The sequence below is a fragment of the Schistocerca americana genome, chromosome 1, assembly GCF_021461395.2.
Source record: "Schistocerca americana isolate TAMUIC-IGC-003095 chromosome 1, iqSchAmer2.1, whole genome shotgun sequence".
NCBI lineage: Eukaryota > Metazoa > Arthropoda > Insecta > Orthoptera > Acrididae > Schistocerca > Schistocerca americana.
Genome location: NC_060119.1, coordinates 828631731 through 828651273, shown reverse-complemented (window position 1 = coordinate 828651273; position 19543 = coordinate 828631731). Strand labels below are relative to the sequence as shown.

General features: G+C 42.4%; 1 protein-coding gene across 1 annotated transcript in view; it reads left to right on the top strand.

Annotated features, from left to right (window-relative positions):
* Positions 1-19543, top strand: part of LOC124546401 (aminopeptidase N-like) — a 263906-nt gene that overhangs the window by 192287 nt on the left and 52076 nt on the right. Inside the window, exon 14 of the mRNA XM_047125035.1 lies at positions 10965-11132. Within this exon, the coding sequence (XP_046980991.1) occupies positions 10965-11132 (168 nt within the window). The remainder of the gene's footprint in view (positions 1-10964; positions 11133-19543) is intronic.

Here is a 19543-nt window from a genome sequence, read left to right as displayed (position 1 = left end):
TAGCTGAAGCTTCTAATTCAGTGACGGATTAGTGTTTTTCAGATTTTGTTAGCACATAGCTAGCAAAAGCGATGGTTTCCTGAACGGTAATGTCATTTTCTATGGCTTCTTGCAATAATTGGGGATCAAGACCAACTTTAGAAGAGCCTGTGCTAAGGCAGAAATCTTGTGACAGATCTGGGTGAGCTAAGATTGTCTCGTTAAGTAGCGCTTTTTTCAAAGAATCAAATTTCAACTGTGCCTATTCGCCCCAGTTCCAAATTGTGTTTCTGTCAGTGAGAGAACAAAGTTTTGGTGTTACTACAATTTGCATATTCAGGAAATGATGGCAGAGATTCATGAGACCTAGAAAACTGCGCACTTGTTTTTTTTTTTTGTGGATGGAACTGGGATGGCCTTGATTGCTTCTGACTTTTGAGGATCCGGCCAGATGCCTTCAGAAGAAATAATGTGACCCAAAAATTTCACCTTTGTCCTACCAAATACAAATTTTTCCAAATTCACTGTAATTCCAGATTTGCAAAATTACGTAACACACTTTTGAGGATGCGATTATGTTCTTCCCAAGATGCTTCTGCTATTAAAATATCGTCCACGTATGAGGTGATGTGACTTTTAAGAACTCAGGTAATGTGGAATTTAGACCACGAATGAATGCTGCCGAAAAAACGTTCAAACCAAAAAGAAGTTTCTGAAATTGATAACAAACGCCGAAAAAAAGCCTTATATGGCTCTGACCACTATGGGGCTTAACTGATGTGGTCATCAGTCCCCTATAACTTAGAACTACTTAAACTTAGAACTACTTAAACCTAACTAACCTAAGGACATCACACACATCCATGCCCGAGGCAGGATTCGAACCTGCGACCGTAGCGGTCGCGCGGTTCCAGACTGTAGCGCCTAGAAACACTCGGCCACTCCGGCCGGCAAAAGCCTTATATTTCTTACATTCTGGGTGAAGTTCGATTTGATAAAAGCTGGATCTGAGATCAATGGAAGACAACACTTTTATGCCATTAAAATTTTGAAGAAGTTCTTACAACGTTTGTGGCCTGTCTGTTTCGGGAATGATTATGGTATTTATTTGTCTCGAATATAAAACAAGCCTGATAGATCCGTTTTTTTTCTCAACAACATGTAATGGATTACTGTATGAGCTTACTGCAGGTTCAATAATGTTCTCTTCATGCATAGATTGTACTTCCTTTCTAACACGGTCCCTATAATGTGCCGGAATTCGTATAGACTAACGCAAATTTTAGTATGCTCTCAGACAAACAGAAGCTAAACGATGTCAAAGTTAGGGTAAGGAGGGCTATGCGTGAAGCGTTCAGTGAATTCGAAAGTAAAATCAGAGGATGACACGCGTAAAGCTGAAATACTAAACACCTTTTTCCAAAGCTGTTTCACAGAGGAAGACCGCACTGCAGTTCCTTCTCTAAATCATCGCACAAACGAAAAAAGGGCTTACATCGAAATAAGTGTCCAAGGAATAGAAAAGCAACTGGAATCACTCAACAGAGGAAAGTCCACTGGACCTGACGGGATACCAATTCGATTCTACACAGAGTACGCGAAAGAACTTGCCCCCCTTCTAACAGCCGTGTACCGCAAGTCTCTAGAGGAACGGAGGGTTCCAAATGATTGGAAAAGAGCGCAGGTAGTCCCAGTATTCAAGAAGGGTCGTCGAGCAGATGCGCAAAACTATAGACCTATATCTCTGACGTCGATCTGTTGTAGAATTTTAGAACATGTTTTTTGCTCGAGTATCATGTCGTTTTTGGAAACCCAGAATCTACTATATAGGAATCAACATGGATTCCGGAAACAGCGATCGTGTGAGACCCAAGTCGCTTTATTTGTTCATGAGGTCCAGAAAATATTAGATACAGGCTCCCAGGTAGATACTATTTTTCTTGACTTCCGGAAGGCATTCGATACAGTTCCGCACTGTCGCCTGATAAACAAAGTAAGAGCCTACGGAATATCAGACCAGCTGTGTGGCTGGATTGAAGAGTTTTTAGCAAACAGAACACAGCATGTTGTTATCAATGGAGAGACGTCTACAGACGTTAAAGTAACCTCTGGCGTGCCACAGGGGAGTGTTATGGGACCATTGCTTTTCACAATATATATAAATGACCTAGTAGATAGTGTCGGAAGTTCCATGCGGCTTTTCGCGGATGATGCTGTAGTATACAGAGAAGTTGCAGCATTAGAAAATTGTAGGGAAATGCAGGAAGATCTGCAGCGGATAGGCACTTGGTGCAGGGAGTGGCATCTGTCCCTTAACATAGACAAATGTAATGTATTGCGAATACATAGAAAGAAGGATCCTTTATTGTATGATTATATGATAGCGGAACAAACACTGGTAGCAGTTACTTCTGTAAAATATCTGGGAGTTTGCGTGCGGAACGATTTGAAGTGGAATGATCATATAAAATTAATTGTTGGTAGGGCGGGTACCAGGTTGAGATTCATTGGGAGAGTGCTTAGAAAATGTAGTCCATCAACAAAGGAGGTGGCTTACAAAACACTCGTTCGACCTATACTTGAGTATTGCTCATCAGTGTGGGATCCGTACCAGATTGGTTTGACGGAGGAGATAGAGAAGATCCAAAGAAGAGCGGCGCGTTTCGTCACAGGGTTATTTGGTAACCGTGATAGCGTTACGGAGATGTTTAATAAACTCAAGTGGCAGACTCTGTAAGAGAGGCGCTCTGCATCGCGGTGTAGATTGCTCGCCAGGTTTCGAGAGGGTGCGTTTCTGGATGAGGTATCGAATATATTGCTTCCCCCTACTTATACCTCCCGAGGAGATCAGGAATGTCAAATTAGAGAGATTAGAGCGCGCACGGAGGCTTTCAGACAGTCGCTCTTCCCGCGAATCATACGCGACTGGAACAGGAAAGGGAGGTAATGACAGTGGCACATAAAGTGCCCTCCGCTACACACCGTTGGGTGGCTTGCGGAGTATAAATGTAGATGTAGATGTAGAACACGTAATTGGCATTGATTGCTTTAATTGTTCCTGTTTTGGGAGTAAAAACTGTGGAATATGCTTGTAAAATGTCAAAAAGGTCCTGCCTATCAGTGTCATTACAGTTTATAACACTCCTGTCTGGTACTGCTATACCATAACCTTAAAGTAGGAGGCAGTTTGTGAAATATAACTATCTAGTTAAAACAATTATGGTATAAAGCAACAGAGCAGTGTTACCCTCTGAGAGGAATTTTGTTGTGTTGACCGAGTTGTACCTAAAGGGGTGGCTTATCGGAAATGAAAGTCAGAATTACGTAAATATTTGAACAGTAATAAACAAAATTTTTGCCTATCTGTACTGTTTAACGGATAAAGATAATGGTCGCCAGCCTAATTAGCCAAGAGAATGATTAACATTCTTGTTCAAGAAAATAGTTATTAGTAACTTTAACGGATAAACACAACCTATACTTTGTCACACGCGAGTGCAATGAACTCTGACACATACATATGCTTACGGTAAGATTGAAACTAACAGCTAGAGCAGCAAAAACTATTGGCAAAAATATAACAGATACCGAAACACACTATTACTTTCAGGGCTTGTTCAAACTGAATGGTCTTCATAACATTACTATTAACATTCACTGCAGGATCATAAATTGGACACAGGTTAAGTCTCTCTCAGTTAAATACTTTACTATTTAAAATGAGAGTTAATTGGAATCCACTAACAGGTTGCTTCTCACTATCTTTTGAATAAAGAAATTATGGTTTTCATAAATAGTGGTCTTCCCGTTACTTGTTACCTAGCATTAGCACAATAGACAAACTGTGGATCCTGTTATACTATTAATATGCACTTCCAATACATAAGAGACAAACACTTAGCAATCATGAGCATATAATTTTCTACTATTGCAGTTTTCCACTTTTACTACAGTGAAACACAATGTTGACAAAATTGCAAGAAACTGACTCACCTTTTAGAATTTATTACAGGTAGCACTATGATCGTTAACTAAGCAAAACTTCATAAGCCTCAGTTTTAAGAGCTTTTAATCTTTACAAGAAACTGCAAATTGTCTTTATTACCACAGTCTTCTACTTGAAAGTAAATGATTAAATAGGAGGCTTTGAAACTCCACAAAAACTTTAAATTAGACTGTTTCCATCCCTGGGAGGCTTTCACAAAACTACATTTACTACCTCCCACAATTTCATTAAATCCACGGTAAATCTGAATTCTTACCCAAGATCAAACAACATTATTTTCCACAAACTAGGACACTCGGTAATCATAGTTTAAATGGAGAGGTGTTGTGATAGGGAAAAATCAAGGTAGGTACATGAATTAAATTATAAGTTACCTTATATTTGAGCACACTAACACATCCAATAAGCTGATCCTTCACTGTACATTATTATTGCATTGCGTTACAGTGATTGCGCAATGTGGTGGCAACTGCATGTTGATAGGTGGATTTTCAGGCAGAATTGCTGGACTCTGTCCTTTCTTGGTGGCAATGATGGATACCAATTCCAGAATCGTTCCAGCTATTTACCCATCCATCCGAGGCATTGGAAAGTGGCAGAAAAAGCCTCTCTCGGAACCAGCACAATATACAACATTAAAATGGCAGTGCACAGTTTGGTAGCTCGTCCCCGACTGACTCTTGGTTCCACCTTTTCTACCCAGGCCAACCACAATTTGCGCGCGCTACGCAGTTCCGTTCCCGAGGGGAACCACAACATCTTTTACAGATAGAATAACTAAGAACCCTAAGTGAGGATCAGCAGTTTACATAACAGCAAACAAATAGTTTAAATAAAACAGAACCTTTGCATATATTGACATTTCTACAAAAAATTATTCACCCAAATTCCAAATGTATACAATAAGTATTGTCTTCCTCTAATTGAGACAAAGAATGTAAATGACAGATATACTACATTGCACAGAATCAAATTATGACATCAAAGTTTTAACAAAGGAAGGAGTATACAATTTGGTGTTGTCGATTCAGTCAAACACATTTACAGAAGCTCAACGATGTAACATTAAATAAAACAAAAACATAATAAATCAGTATAGTATTAGAGCTATGGTGTTACCAGTTCTCAATTGTTTGAATTTTATTCTGCATTTAATCGTTAGTATCTAATACGTCATCAATAACGCCCCTGTCAGTACTTGCAAAGTGATTAATAGTGTCAAATTCCGTCGAAAGTTCCAAATTGTGCTCTAACAAGAGGTGAAGCCGATTAATTTCCTCGTCATGGTTTGAAAGCCAATCGGCAAATTTCAAAGCTATTGACTTACCTTCTCTCTCTAAACTTATTTCAGCACCGTGAAAGTTTAAAATTGGCTTATACTCATTCAAAAAGTCTACGCCCAATATGATTTCCGTCGACAATAATGGAACAATAAGAAAATTCATAGTAAATCTGTGGCTTTGACAAAAGAATTCTAAGCTATTTTGTTGGAGTACATCTACACTTTTTCCAGAAATTGCACCTTGTAATTTAATTTTGCGTAAAGGAAGTGTGGGGCAATTGTTCAATTTGTTATACATTTACTGAAAGCTGTTTCACTAATTACCGGAATAGGACTGCCAGAGTCAACTACGGCCGTAAATTTTATGCCATTTGCTGTGATGTGTATTACACGATATGCAATATTGTTTTGTTTAATATCATGTTCCTGGTGTAAGATGTCCCCAATGTCTTCCATTTTCACGTAATTAAAAGTCACGGTAGCTACGTCGTCAGCTTCATAAGTACGTTTTGTGACTGCCTGCGGTGCAAGTCATTGTCTGTTATCTCTTTGTTGTCGCGCATCGTTACTGGGATTTGGAGATCTAACTTCTACAGTTTCAACTTGAAGAGAGGGCTCTGCCCTGTTTGAATCACGCCAGTTCTGATTAAATTCAAGTCTGTTGTCATATCGGTAATTTTTGTAATTTCTTTCTTGCCGATCACGTTGTGGAGAATTTCTTCCTGAATCGTAATTGCGAGGTTGACTGTTGCGCCTGAAGTTATTTTGCCTTCCTTGATAAAAATTGTTCTGGTTTCTATATTGTCTGCTTATCTCTGTCATATTCATTACCATGGAGAGATGATATTTCCCCGTAGCTATTGTTATTTTGCCAACAGCTGTCATATGAGTGGTGTCTGTTTCGGTCACGATTTACACTACCTTGTCGTGTCCGGTTATTATTGCTATCGTCACGGAATTGTGACGGATGTGACCTGTAATTGTTGGTGTTTTCCCGTTTTCGTATTCCACGACGGTCTGTGTCGATTTCCAATTCTTGTTAAAATCCCTGAAAAGCTTCGGTATTATCTTTGCAACGCCCTGCCAAAATAATATGTCTTAAGTGTCCAGGTAATTTAATTAAGTAAATCCGGATGAGTTCCGAGGGGCTGTACAGGTTTGTCAAATACCGATTTTTGTGCAAAATGTCTTCAAAATATTTTACTGCGCTGGAAAATACAGATTGTTCGACGTGTTTCATCATTATGATGCAATGTTCAGCTGGTTCATTTTCTAGATAGCCACACATAAATTCTAATCTGTGCTCTAATGACCAATTAGAAGGAAAGCAATGAGAAAATTGATGAAGCCAAGCTTGTGGATGTATGTCCCTAACAGAATTATGGAATGTTTTAAATTTATGCGTTGTGATGAAGAGCTTGTAGTCAAAATCATCATGGCGGCGAGTCGCAGATCGGCCATTGTTACGTCGTGTCAGCGGTTCCATCTCAAAATACGGTGCACCTTGCTAACTCCTTTCAAAGTCTCCGAAATACCCTGTGATATTACTTTGTGGCTTTTCCGTATTTCTAAGTCCCTCTTCCCGTGTTGGAGCGCGAGTGTCCTCTGAAATATGTAATTCTTGTATTATTTGTGCCAACTGATCTTGTACTTCCCGGATTTCTCTTTTGTGTTGCGTATTAATTTGATTTTGATTTTGTTTAAATTTCTTAATTTGTTCATACTCTTCTGTGTCAGTGAAGGCTACGGGTCTTGTGTCATTCAGATCATCATCTACCTTTGTAGATAAGTTAGTGAACTGATCCGAAAGTTCGGCTACTTTCTCCGATAATGAACTGATTTCCCCAGTGTGTTTTTCTGAACCAAGTTTCGGAGCGTCCATTTGTGTTGAAAGCGTATCTACTGTGTCTTTTAAGTTTTCCTGATTTTTTGCAAGTTGCATAACCGAATAGGTGGATGCAACTGAGTCAATTTTAGCTTGAAAGGTGTCGTGCACAATAATCCGCTGTTCTTTTATGGCTGCTTCATGATTCTGTGATGCGTTTCCATGTCGCGAAAAAAATAGGCTGAAAATGCTCACAAATTTGTGTTTTTACATCTTTACAAACTTGTTGACATTTAAATTCGATTTTAAGTAACTCAGCAGTTAAATTTTCACGTGTTTGTTCAAGCGTTGTGTCTAGTTCTTGAAGACTTTGTTCCATTGTGTCTAACTTTTGAAGCTTTTGTCCCATTTGTTGCATAAATTGTAATAACAATATGTTACCGTCTGGAAAATGTTCCTTTGTGCTTTTTGGTAGTGCATTTGCATCGTCAATATTCGTATTTTGAAAAGCAGAGAGTGTCTTGAGTTAATTGAGAAAAAGGTGATGACGCAAAACCTGAATCTACGGTATTTGTAAGATTTGGTTTTGTCATTTCCGGTTCCTGAGGCGATCTATTACTGGACGATCGATCGACAATACTTTCGTGTTTACTGATTGTTTCACTATCTACACCATTATTTACTGCCTGGTCTGTGTCCCCGTGCATTATTGCCAAATTACCGACTTGAATATTTGTCACTTCATTACAATGAGCTACTAACACGCTACGATCGTCTTCACTATCGTTTCTCAATTTGCTTTGTAGCTTAATGTTACGCTTTCCACACACCATGATTAAAACACTATTTCACAAAAAAAGACACTCTTAAATAACACTGACAATAATAAATATCCAATTAGTTGCAAACTCGACTGCGAGATACTTAATGCAAATCGACATGCATGTCACAACTGCTTTGCTCAATACAATACAGTACTACAATAAAAAACTGCAACTACAAAGGTAATTCTCTATATACAATTACGCGCTAGCAGTAGACAATAACTAATTTTCTTTTAATCATGCACTAATTATTCAAACTACAAGAAAAATCAGAAGATTACAGGGAGGTACCCTCGGCTAAGGGTCGACAGGTGGAACTTCTTTATTTAATAAAATAATTTTTTTGCTTAAATTGGAGTAACTGAGATTGAATGCAAGTGTCACTTGCTAGTGTTTATCATCTCAACACTGACCCACAATATCCTGGCGCAACGCAATCAGACTGCTCAAAAAATGATAACCTGCCTTCAAATAATTAATACAAAAGAATGGCCCTGAATTAATAGAAAATCCTAACAATAACCTATACATTTCATAAGTCACCTACCTCACAAACATCTTCATTACACAAACTATTGCAATACAGCAAGCGCCAATACAGTCAGTTAAATAAAACATTCTAACTACTGAAGGCTCTAACTACTAATACGGGTGCGGTTAGCAAAGGAAAGACTTTGTTGCAGAGCAAACAATTTTACCGTATCAAGTGGCAACCAGTTCAAAAAAAGTATATATAATCATCAGTAATAAATCTCCGGGACGGATACACATGCAGACCGTCCGCTCGTGCTAATACTGCAAACGGCAGTTTCTAAGGATGATTGCCGACCGAAGTCGCGAGGTCCAAACGATACATATTGAACACGCGATCGTAAATCGATCATGCGACTCTGGTGGTGGGCGTTATGAGTATTTTTACGGTGGTCACTACAGCAACGACAAAAGAAGCGCTTTACAAAAATACTTGTAATTGCAAAGGAGACGACTTACTTCACTCGCCATCGGTGTTGTCGTCATGTTGAAGTCCATTACAGGGGTCTGGATGGATGATTTGGAAGAGTCGAACCATTTATTCTTCGTGATACTCGTTCGTTTTCCGCACTGTCCGAAATGAAATTGTAACGGTATTTCAGCATCGAAACTGTTCTTACGAAGGTTTACACAGTTCGCCCCACCACAGTCTACACAGTTCCTTCTTTCTATATCTACGACAAAATGTCACAACAATTTTCTACGCTGGATAAACATGGTATTAGATTTTTCCATGTGAGAGAATCAGCTGAAGAAACGTCAAGAACACCAGGCATCTCACTCACTAACGACATAAATCGTCTGGGTTTCCCTAGCAACTCTCAAATATTTCGCGGAGGTATGTAATTTAGAGCAACTAAGGGAACGACAAAAAACAGATAAAAATGACTATCACAAATAATTTATCATATCGCCCGCCACTGGAGTCGCGTGGTTGATTTACGTTCACACGTTTGATACGTATCGTTTGGACCCAGTGACTTCGATAGGCAGTCATTCTTGGAAATTACCCTGCAAACCTCCAACACTGCAAATTATTAACCTCTGACGTCCATCACTGCTGACTACCCACTCCCAACTTCCATCACTACTGGCTGTTCACTTCCAACTTCTAGTCCGATCAGCCACAGAGACTCTTACAGAGAGCGCACAGCGCTGTCAGAGCTATTAATGCAGAGCGCTGCATAGCGCTGCCAACATACAAACACATAATCAGCCTACTTAGAAGCCTTACATTACTGGCCTCCGACGTCACCGGACCTAACTGTATGTGATTACTTCTCATGGGGGTCTATAAAAGACTCTGTTAATGTGCCTCCGTTACCAACAACAATGAATTAACTGAGACATCGCGTAACAGCAGCTGTGGAAGCTGTTGCTCAAAACATGCTCGCTGTAGCGTGGGAACAACTTGAATAACGCATTGTCATATGCCGTGCATCTCAAGGGGGGCATGTTGAACACTTATGAAAAGGTATGATAAAAATCTTTTTGAGTTTCCCGTTCACCAAGGAACAAAATTCATTGTATTTGACTCTTAGTTTCAGAAATATAGACGTGCCAAATCTGATGATTCTTTTTGATACACCCTGTATTTAATCAGTCAAAATAAGTTACAGTTACGTTTTTTTCACAGGTTGAGTAAAAAGATGTTTTCCTTGAAAATTTCTTGTAACGTTGTTGCTATTTTATTATTTTTTCATAACGTTAAAGACTAAGTTATCTGTGCACCGTTCAGTCTTTCGACCAACTTTGTTGTATGGGAGCGAAAGCTGGGTGGATTCAGGTTACCTTATCAATAAGGTTGAGGTTACGGATATGAAAGTAGCTAGGATGATTGCAGGTACTAGTAAATGGGAACAATGGCAGGAGGGTGTCCACAATGAGGAAATCAAAGAAAAACTGGGAATGAACTCTATAGATGTAGCAGTCAGGGCGAACAGGCTTATGTGGTGGGGTCATGTTACACGCATGAGAGAAGCAAGGTTACCCAAGAGACTCATGGGTTCAGTAGTAGAGGGTAGGAGGAGTCGGGGTAGACCAAGGAGAAGGTACCTGGATTTGGTTAAGAATGATTTTGAAGTAATAGGCTTAACATCAGAAGAGGCACCAATGTTAGCACTGAATAGGGGATCATGGAGGAATTTTATAAGGGGGACTATGCTCCAGACTGAACGCTGAAAGGCCTAATCAGTCTTAAATGATGATGATGATGAACGATTATCAAGAATTTCTTTTGGAAAGTACTCCACCACATTATAGACTAAAAACAGGTATGTATAACAGATTTTCAGATTTTATACTAACATCTGAAATTATCAGTAACTGGCAACATTGAAACTAGGTGAGATGACCTTGAGTCGTCTGGTTTTGTGACGTGTATATTTTCTCGTGGAATGCGATTAGTCGAAGGTGTGAGTGGGCTCCCGTAAATACTCTTTTAAGTTGACAAGTGTAGTCGCTCTGCGTGTGTTTGTGTGTGTGCGTTTTCAAGTAGTGGTGAAATCTTCTCCGCAGCGTCGCTGAGTCGTACATGAGCTTCGTGTTCATGTGGGGCCCCCTGAAGCTGTGGGAGTTCGGCCTGGAGCGGTGGCTGCGGTTCCCGGCGTCCCGCCGGCAGAGCGAGCGCACCTTCCTGCTGAAGGAGCTGGCCGGAGGACCCACCACCCAGGACAAGATGCTCAGGTCAGCCGCAGCGGCAGCGTCAGCAGCGCTCTCCTCCCACTGTCCTCCCGTGTTCGAATGACGAGCACGTGGATTTCTGCACTGTTCTCCACTAGAGGATGTTTCTCCACTAATGGATGTTTACTGATGCATAGGACTCCCTGATTATTATATAATCTAGCTCGCTGTCCGGTTTCAGGTCATATAGTTGGTCACTAACTAACAGCTTACAGACAAGTGAACTTATACGAGTTACTACAGTAACGGATATCTGGCCTCGATATGACCGGGAAGTGCTCTTGAAACCGGTCACCTTACACAGGCTGGTCAGAAACAGTTTGAAAAGCTTGTAAGGGAGTTACAGGATAGTTTGTGCTGAGAAACAATTGTTAAGAAAAAATTTTTCAATGTTGCGTCGTTTCCGAGTTAAGAACACTACTGGCCATTAAAATTGCTACACCAAGAAGAAATGCAGATGAAAAACGGGTATTCATTGGACAAATATACACTCCTGGAAATTGAAATAAGAACACCGTGAATTCATTGTCCCAGGAAGGGGAAACTTTATTGACACATTCCTGGGGACAGATACATCACATGATCCCACTGACAGAACCACAGGCACATAGACACAGGCAACAGAGCATGCACAATGTCGGCACTAGTACAGTGTATATCCACCTTTCGCAGCAATGCAGGCTGCTATTCTCCCATGGAGACGATCGTAGAGATGCTGGATCTAGTCCTGTGGAACGGCTTGCCATGCCATTTCCACCTGGCGCCTCAGTTGGACCAGCGTTCGTGCTGGACGTGCAGACCGCGTGAGACGACGCTTCATCCAGTCCCAAACATGCTCAATGGGGGACAGATCCGGAGATCTTGCTGGCCAGGGTAGTTGACTTACACCTTCTAGAGCACGTTGGGTGGCACGGGATACATGCGGACGTGCATTGTCCTGTTGGAACAGCAAGTTCCCTTGCCGGTCTAGGAATGGTAGAACGATGGGTTCGATGACGGTTTGGATGTACCGTGCACTATTCAGTGTCCGCTCGACGATCACCAGTGGTGTACGGCCAGTGTAGGAGATCGCTCCCCACACCATGATGCCGGGTGTTGGCCCTGTGTGCCTCAGTCGTATGCAGTCCTGATTGTGGCGCTCACCTGCACGACGCCAAACACGCATACGACCATCATTGGCACCAAGGCAGAAGCGACTCTCATCGCTGAAGACGACACGTCTCCATTCGTCCCTCCATTCACGCCTGTCGCGACACCACTGGAGGCGGGCTGCAAGATGTTGGGGCGTGAGCGGAAGACGGCCTAACGGTGTGCGGGACCGTAGCCCAGCTTCATGGAGACGGTTGCGAATGGTCCTCGCCGATACCCCAGGAGCAACAGTGTCCCTAATTTGCTGGGAAGTGGCGGTGCGGTCCCCTACGGCACTGCGTAGGATCCTACGGTCTTGGCGTGCATCCGTGCGTCGCTGCGGTCCGGTCCCAGATCGACAGGCACGTGCACCTTCCGCCGACCACTGGCGACAACATCGATGTACTGTGGAGACCTCACGCCCCACGTGTTGAGCAATTCGGCGGTACGTCCACCCGGCCTCCCGCATGCCCACTATACGCCCTCACTCAAAGTCCGTCAACTGCACATACGGTTCACGTCCACGCTGTCGCGGCATGCTACCAGTGTTAAAGACTGCGATGGAGCTCCGTATGCCACGGCAAACTGGCTGACACTGACGGCGGCGGTGCACAAATGCTGCGCAGCTAGCGCCATTCGACGGCCAACACCGCGGTTCCTGGTGTGTCCGCTGTGCCGTGCGTGTGATCATTGCTTGTACAGCCCTCTCGCAGTGTCCGGAGCAAGTATGGTGGGTCTGACACACCGGTGTCAATGTGTTCTTTTTTCCATTTCCAGGAGTGTATTATACTAGAACTGACATATGATTACATTTTCACGCAATTTGGGTGCATAGATCCTGAGAAATCAGGACCCAGAGCAACCACCTCTGGCCGTAATAACGCCTGGTCATGGAGTCATACAGAGCTTGGATGGCGTGTACAGGTACAGCTGCCCATGCAGCTTCAACATGATACCGAAGTTCATCAAGAATAGTGACTGGCGTATTGTGACGAGCCAGTTGCTCGGCCACCATTCACCAGACGTTTTCAATTGGTGAGTGATCTGGAGAATGTGATGGCCAAGGCAGCAGTCGAACATTTTCTGTACTCAGAAAGGCCTGTACAGAACCTGCAACATGCGGTCGTGCATTATCCTGCTGCAATGTAGGGTTTCGCAGGGATCGAATAAAGGGTAGAGCCACGGGTCGCAACACATCTGAAATGTAACGTCCACTGTTCAAAGTGCCGTCATTGCGAACAAGAGGTGACCGAGACGTGTAATCAATGACACCCCATGCCATCACGCTGGGTGATACGCCAGTATGGTGATGACGAATACACGCTTCCAATGTGCGTTCACCACGATGTCGCCAAACAGGGATGCGACCATCATGATGTTGTAAACAGAACCTGGATTCATCCGAAAAAATGACGTTTTGCCATTCGTGCACCCAGGTTCGTCGTTGAGTACACCATCGCAGGGGCTCTTGTGTGTGATGCAGCGTCAAGGGTAACCGCAGCCATGGTCTCCGAGCTGATAGTCCATGCTGCTGCAAACGTCGTCGAACTGTTCGTGCAGATGGCTGTTGTCTTGCAAATGTCCCCATCTGTTGAGTCGGGGATCTAGACGTGGCTGCACGATCCGGTACAGCCAAGAGGATAAGATGCCTGTCATCTCGACTGGTAGTGATACGAGGCCGTTGGGATCCAGTAGGGCGTTCCGTATTACCCTCCTGAACCCACCGATTCACTATTCTGCTAGCAGTCATTGGATCTCGACCAACGCGCAGCAATGTCGCGATACGATAAACCGCAATCGCGATAGGGCCCGCATCTCGTGGTCGTGCGGTAGCGTTCTCGCTTCCCACGCCCGGGTTCCCGGGTTCGATTCCCGGCGGGGTCAGGGATTTTCTCTGCCTCGTGATGGCTGGGTGTTGTGTGCTGTCGTTAGGTTAGTTAGGTTTAAGTAGTTCTAAGTTCTAGGGGACTTATGACCACAGCAGTTGAGTCCCATAGTGCTCAGAGCCGTAATCGCGATAGGCTACAATGCGACCTTTATCAAAGTCGGAAACGTGATGGTATGCATTTCTCCTCCTTACACGAGGAATCACAACAACGTTTCACCAGGCAACGCCGATGAACTGCTGTTTGTGTATGAGAAATCGGTTGGAACTTACCTCATGTCAGCACGTTGTAGGTGTTGCCACCGGCGCCAACCTTGTGTGAATGCTCTGAAAAGCTAATCATTTGCACATCACAGCATCTTCTTCCTGTCGGTTAAATTTCGCGTCTGTAGCACGTCATCTTTGTGGTGTAGCAACTTTAATGGCCAGTAGTGTATATTATCTAGCTCGCTACATATTCTTTACATATGTTATCCGGTTTCAGGTTATATAGTTGGTCACTAACTAACAGCTTACAGACAAGTGAACTTATACGAGTTACTGCGGTAACGGGTATCTGGCGTCGATATGATCGGGAAGTGCTGTTGAAACCGCTCACCTTACACAGGCTGGTCAGAAACAGATTGAAAAGCTTGTAAGGGTGTTGCAGGATAGTTTGTGCAAAGAAATAACTGTTAAGAAAAAAAATTTCTATGTTGCGTCGTTTCCGAGTTAAGTACACTACTGGCCATTAAAATTGCTACACCAAGAAGAAATGCAGATGATAAACAGGTATTCGTTGGACAGATATATTATACTAGAACTGACATGTGATTACATTTTCACGCCATTTGGGTGCATAAATCCTGCGAAATCAGTACCCAGAACAGCCACCTCTCTCCTTAATAACGTCCTTGATACGCCTGGGCATTGAGTCAAACGGAGATTGGATGGCGTGTACAGGTACAGATGCCCAAGCAGCTTCAACACGATACCACAGTTCATCAAGAGTAGTGACTGGCGTATTCTGACGAGCCAGTTGCTCGGCCACCATTGACCAGACGTTTTCAATTGGTGAGAGATCTCGAGAATGTGCTGGCCAGAGCAGCAGTCGAACATTTTCTGTATCCAGAAAGGCCCGTACAGGACCTGCAACATGTGGTCGTGCATTATCCTGCTAAAATTTAGGGTTTCGCAGGGATCGAGCCACGGGTCGTAACACATCTGAAATGTAGCGTCCACTGTTCAAAGTGCCGTCAATGCGAACAAGAGGTGACCGAGACGTGTAACCAATGACACCCCATACCATCACGCCGGGTGATACGCCGGTATGGCGATGACGAATACACACTTCCAATGTGCGTTCACCGCAATGTCACCAAACACGGATGCGACCATTGTGATGCTGTAAACAGAACCTGGATTCATCAGAAAAAATGACGTTTTGCCATTCGTGCACCCAGGTTCGTCGTTGAGTACACCATCGCAGGCGCTCCTGTCTGTGATGCAGCGTCAAGGGTAACCGCAGCCGTGGTCTCCGAGCTGATAGTCCATGCTGCTGCAAACGTCGTCGAACTGTTCGCGCAGATGGTTGTTGTCTTGCAAACGTCCCCATCTGTCGACTCAGAGATCGAGACGTGGCTGCACGATCCGTTACAGCCATGCGGATAAGATGCCTGTCATCTCGACAGCTACTGATACGAGGCCGTTGGGATCCAGCACGGCGTTCCGTATTACCCTACTGAACCCACCGATTCCATATTCTGCTAACAGTCATTGGATCTCGACCAACGCGTGCAGCAATGTCGCGATACGGCAAACCGCAATCGCGATAGGCTACAATCCGACCTTTATCAAAGTCGGAAATGTGATGGTACGCATTTCTCCTCCTTACACGAGGCATCACAACAACGTTCACCAGGCAACCAATCAGAAATCGGTTGGAAACTTTCCTCATGTCAGCACGCTGTAGGTGTCGCCACCGGCGCCAACCTTGTGTGAATGCTCTGAAAAGCTAATCATTTGCATATCACAGCATCTTCTTCCTGTTGGCTGAATTTCGCGTCTGTAGCACGTCATCTTCGTGGTGTAGCAATTTTAATGGCCAGTAGTGTAGCATTGAAATTCAAGCGACCCGCCAGAGACGGTGTCACCAAAGGTGTTCTTTATTTGGTTTCCTAAAACCGAACAAATATTGGACATGAGACGGTAGTAAGGTTCGAATCCAACCCAAAGACTGAACAATCTCCTGTGCTATCGTCTGTGCTATTAGGACAACTGAAGCTAATGTCGTAACTGGCACGCAACTGTCCCATTGCTAATTAACTCGGAAATGGCGCAACGTATCGAATTTGTTTCCTAACAATTATATCTCAGCACAACCTTACTTGCAACACTTTTACAAGCTTATCAAACTGTTCCTGACCACCCTGTATAGCAGTCAAATGAAAGCGAAGTAGATGGAAAAAAGTATGTAAACTGTTTATTATTTCAAAAGTAATCGCCGTAACTGTTGATACATTTATCCCACTGTGAGACAAGGCGGTCAATGCCTTCACGGAAAAATATTTGCAGCTACCTACTGAACTTTGACTGTACCCAGGAGTGTAGTTCTTCGTCCGAAGCAAATCGACGACCGCGAATGCCTTTCTTCAGGGCCCCAAAAACATGTAAATCGCATGTGGAGATATAGGGGCTGCATGGCGAATATGTATGGGCTTCCCAGAGAAGCTTCTGCAGCCTACTCGCTACATGTGGGCGGATCCACGTGTTCTCAAGGCCATCTTTACTATGCTGCAGAAGTTTCTCTGGGAAACCCTTACGAATCCGCCATAGAGCCTTGATCTCTCCCTTTGCAATCTCCATATTTTTGAAGCACTGAAGAAAGACATTCGTGGTCGCTGATTTGCTTCAGACGACGTGATGCACGCGTGAGTGAAATCATGGCTCCGTAGACAACCGCAAACGTGTTTCCATAAAGGCACTGATCATCTTGTCTCACAAAGCGATAAACGTATTAACAGTTATGGCGATTACTTTTCAAATAATAAACAATTAACTTATTTTTTTCATCTTCTAGTTTTCATTTGACTGCCTATTATACAAAGACAGTGTAGTGATTTAGACATTATAATAACAAAACGTTTTATCGTAACTGAGATAGAGAGCTCCAGCATTTAGCCACGTAAAATTACCTCAAATTTACTGATGCTATCAATTTACATGATCTTTTCTCTGGGTGCCTACAACAGAACGTATAAACGCACCCTATATAACGTGACAATGCCAGTTCATTTATAGATTTCTTTCCTTTTAGTGCGATAATAATGATAACGTGAAATATAAGAAAACAATGGAAAAAAGCTAAAATAAGTAAAATAAAAGATACTGAAAATATGAGTCGTATAGTTATGCCTTGGATACAATGTATACAAGCCTTCATCAAGCCTTCCTTTCTTCCAGAAGTGGTAGTCCTGCAAGTTTCGCAGAAGAACTTCTGTGAAGTTTGGAAGGTAGGAAACGAAGTACTGGGAGAAGTTAAGCTGTGAGAACGAGCCTCGAGTCTTGGAAATTTCATCCTGGAATCCTTCATCAGTTCTCAAATGAATTTCTAACTCAAGAAATCCACTTTCTCACCTGACCTTGGTATCGTCATCGACACTAGCTGGTTGGGATTCGTATTTCCTAAATCAAAACCAGTGGATTTTTCAGACTTCGTGAAATTTTCGCTTCCCATAAATTGTGTGTAGTTCAGTGTTATGATACACGAAAATTATGAAATACCCATAACTTATTGCACACCATCTGCATCTGTCCACATTAACAGTATCGTAATTCCAATTACATACACTGATATAAGACATAAAAGGAACAAGGGAACATCAGTTAATTATATTTGTTAAATTTCTAACATAACAGCAATTTCATTTAATGAACTCTGAAAATATAACTAACGTAATATGAAAACGTCTTGGCACTTCAACTGTCTGCAGTCTTTAGACGCTCAATAATAGCAACACCATGTGGGATTTTTGATTGGCAGTGTTATTTATAGCTGCCCAGGAACCGGGGTTTCTTAATGCACAGTACTGAAATCCAGGAAGGTCTCAACATCCACATTTACATCTACATCTATGTGATAACTCTGCTACTCACAATACAGTGCCTGGCAGAGGGTTCAATGAATCATACCAATATGCCATACCAACACTATGTCACCTAACCAGGATGCATGGGAAGGTAAGACAAATATTTAAAAATCGATTATGTGAAAGCAAAGCATGAATCCATGCCAACATAGCCTCGGTGATAACCTGGTAGCAATGAAAAGCGGACTTAAATTCGGAGAAACAGAGAAAAATAAGTATATGAAGAGATGAAAAACTTAAAATTTAGGACCGAATCGGTCAAAGAGAAATTTCTCCAAGCCAGTAACTAATGGTCTAAGTAAATTATCGACAGTAGTTCAGTGGACGATGAATGGCAGTATTGTTTACATAGGAATGAAGCTGACGGGAAGTACAGACATGTGAAATTAGAATGGATGAGAGAGAGAGAGAGATTTCAAAGAAACTGATATGATGATTCCATGAAAAATCAACACGCACACTCGAAAATTAAACGTCAATTTGGAGAAGGAAAGTGTAAAGTTGTTGAACTACGAGATCTGCGTCGAAGGACTGTACAATACAGAAGCGAGATTTAATAAGGAGAAGCATTTGCATGCAGAAGAAATAGATGAACTATTACTGTGAGTCGAGTTTGACAGTGTAGTAAATTAACAGAGCTCAGTATGCTCAGGAGGAGTCTATTGCTATAGTTTTAAAGATAGTGAAATCTGTTAGGAAGCCTGTAGGAATTAGGAGATTATGAAACGGATGCTTAACATCAGATTTTCAGAAAGATATCTCATAATACCGAAGAAAGCAATAAATATCAATCAGTCTAATACTGCTGAAAAGAACAGTATTTAATAAAACAAGAAAACTGAACAGATACTGTAAGAAGGCATGTTTGGTTTCAGAACTGCTATTCTGATTTCGATCTTATTAATGGAAAGGAGAATAAAGTGTTTGTTGGATAACAGATAAATCTGTCACAACCTAAAAGTAAGATATCCGCATCCTGAGATGAGTACAAAATACGTAGACCGACATGTAATCTAAAGGTCCACAGAAACCAGATGAGGGCAATAAACGTGGAATAGCACGGTTACATAGAGGAAGAAGTATGTGAGGCTGTCTTCTAGCTTACCACTACTGTCGTTGAAACTATACGTCGAAGGAGGATTGAAAGCAGTAAAAGAAAATTTCAGAAAAAGAATAAAAAATTAAACACGAAGACGGGAGTTCTACAGGGGGTGTAAAGCTGGCAGATGGCATTGCTCTTCTGGTCGAAGTGAAGGAAGATTTAGGCGACTTGT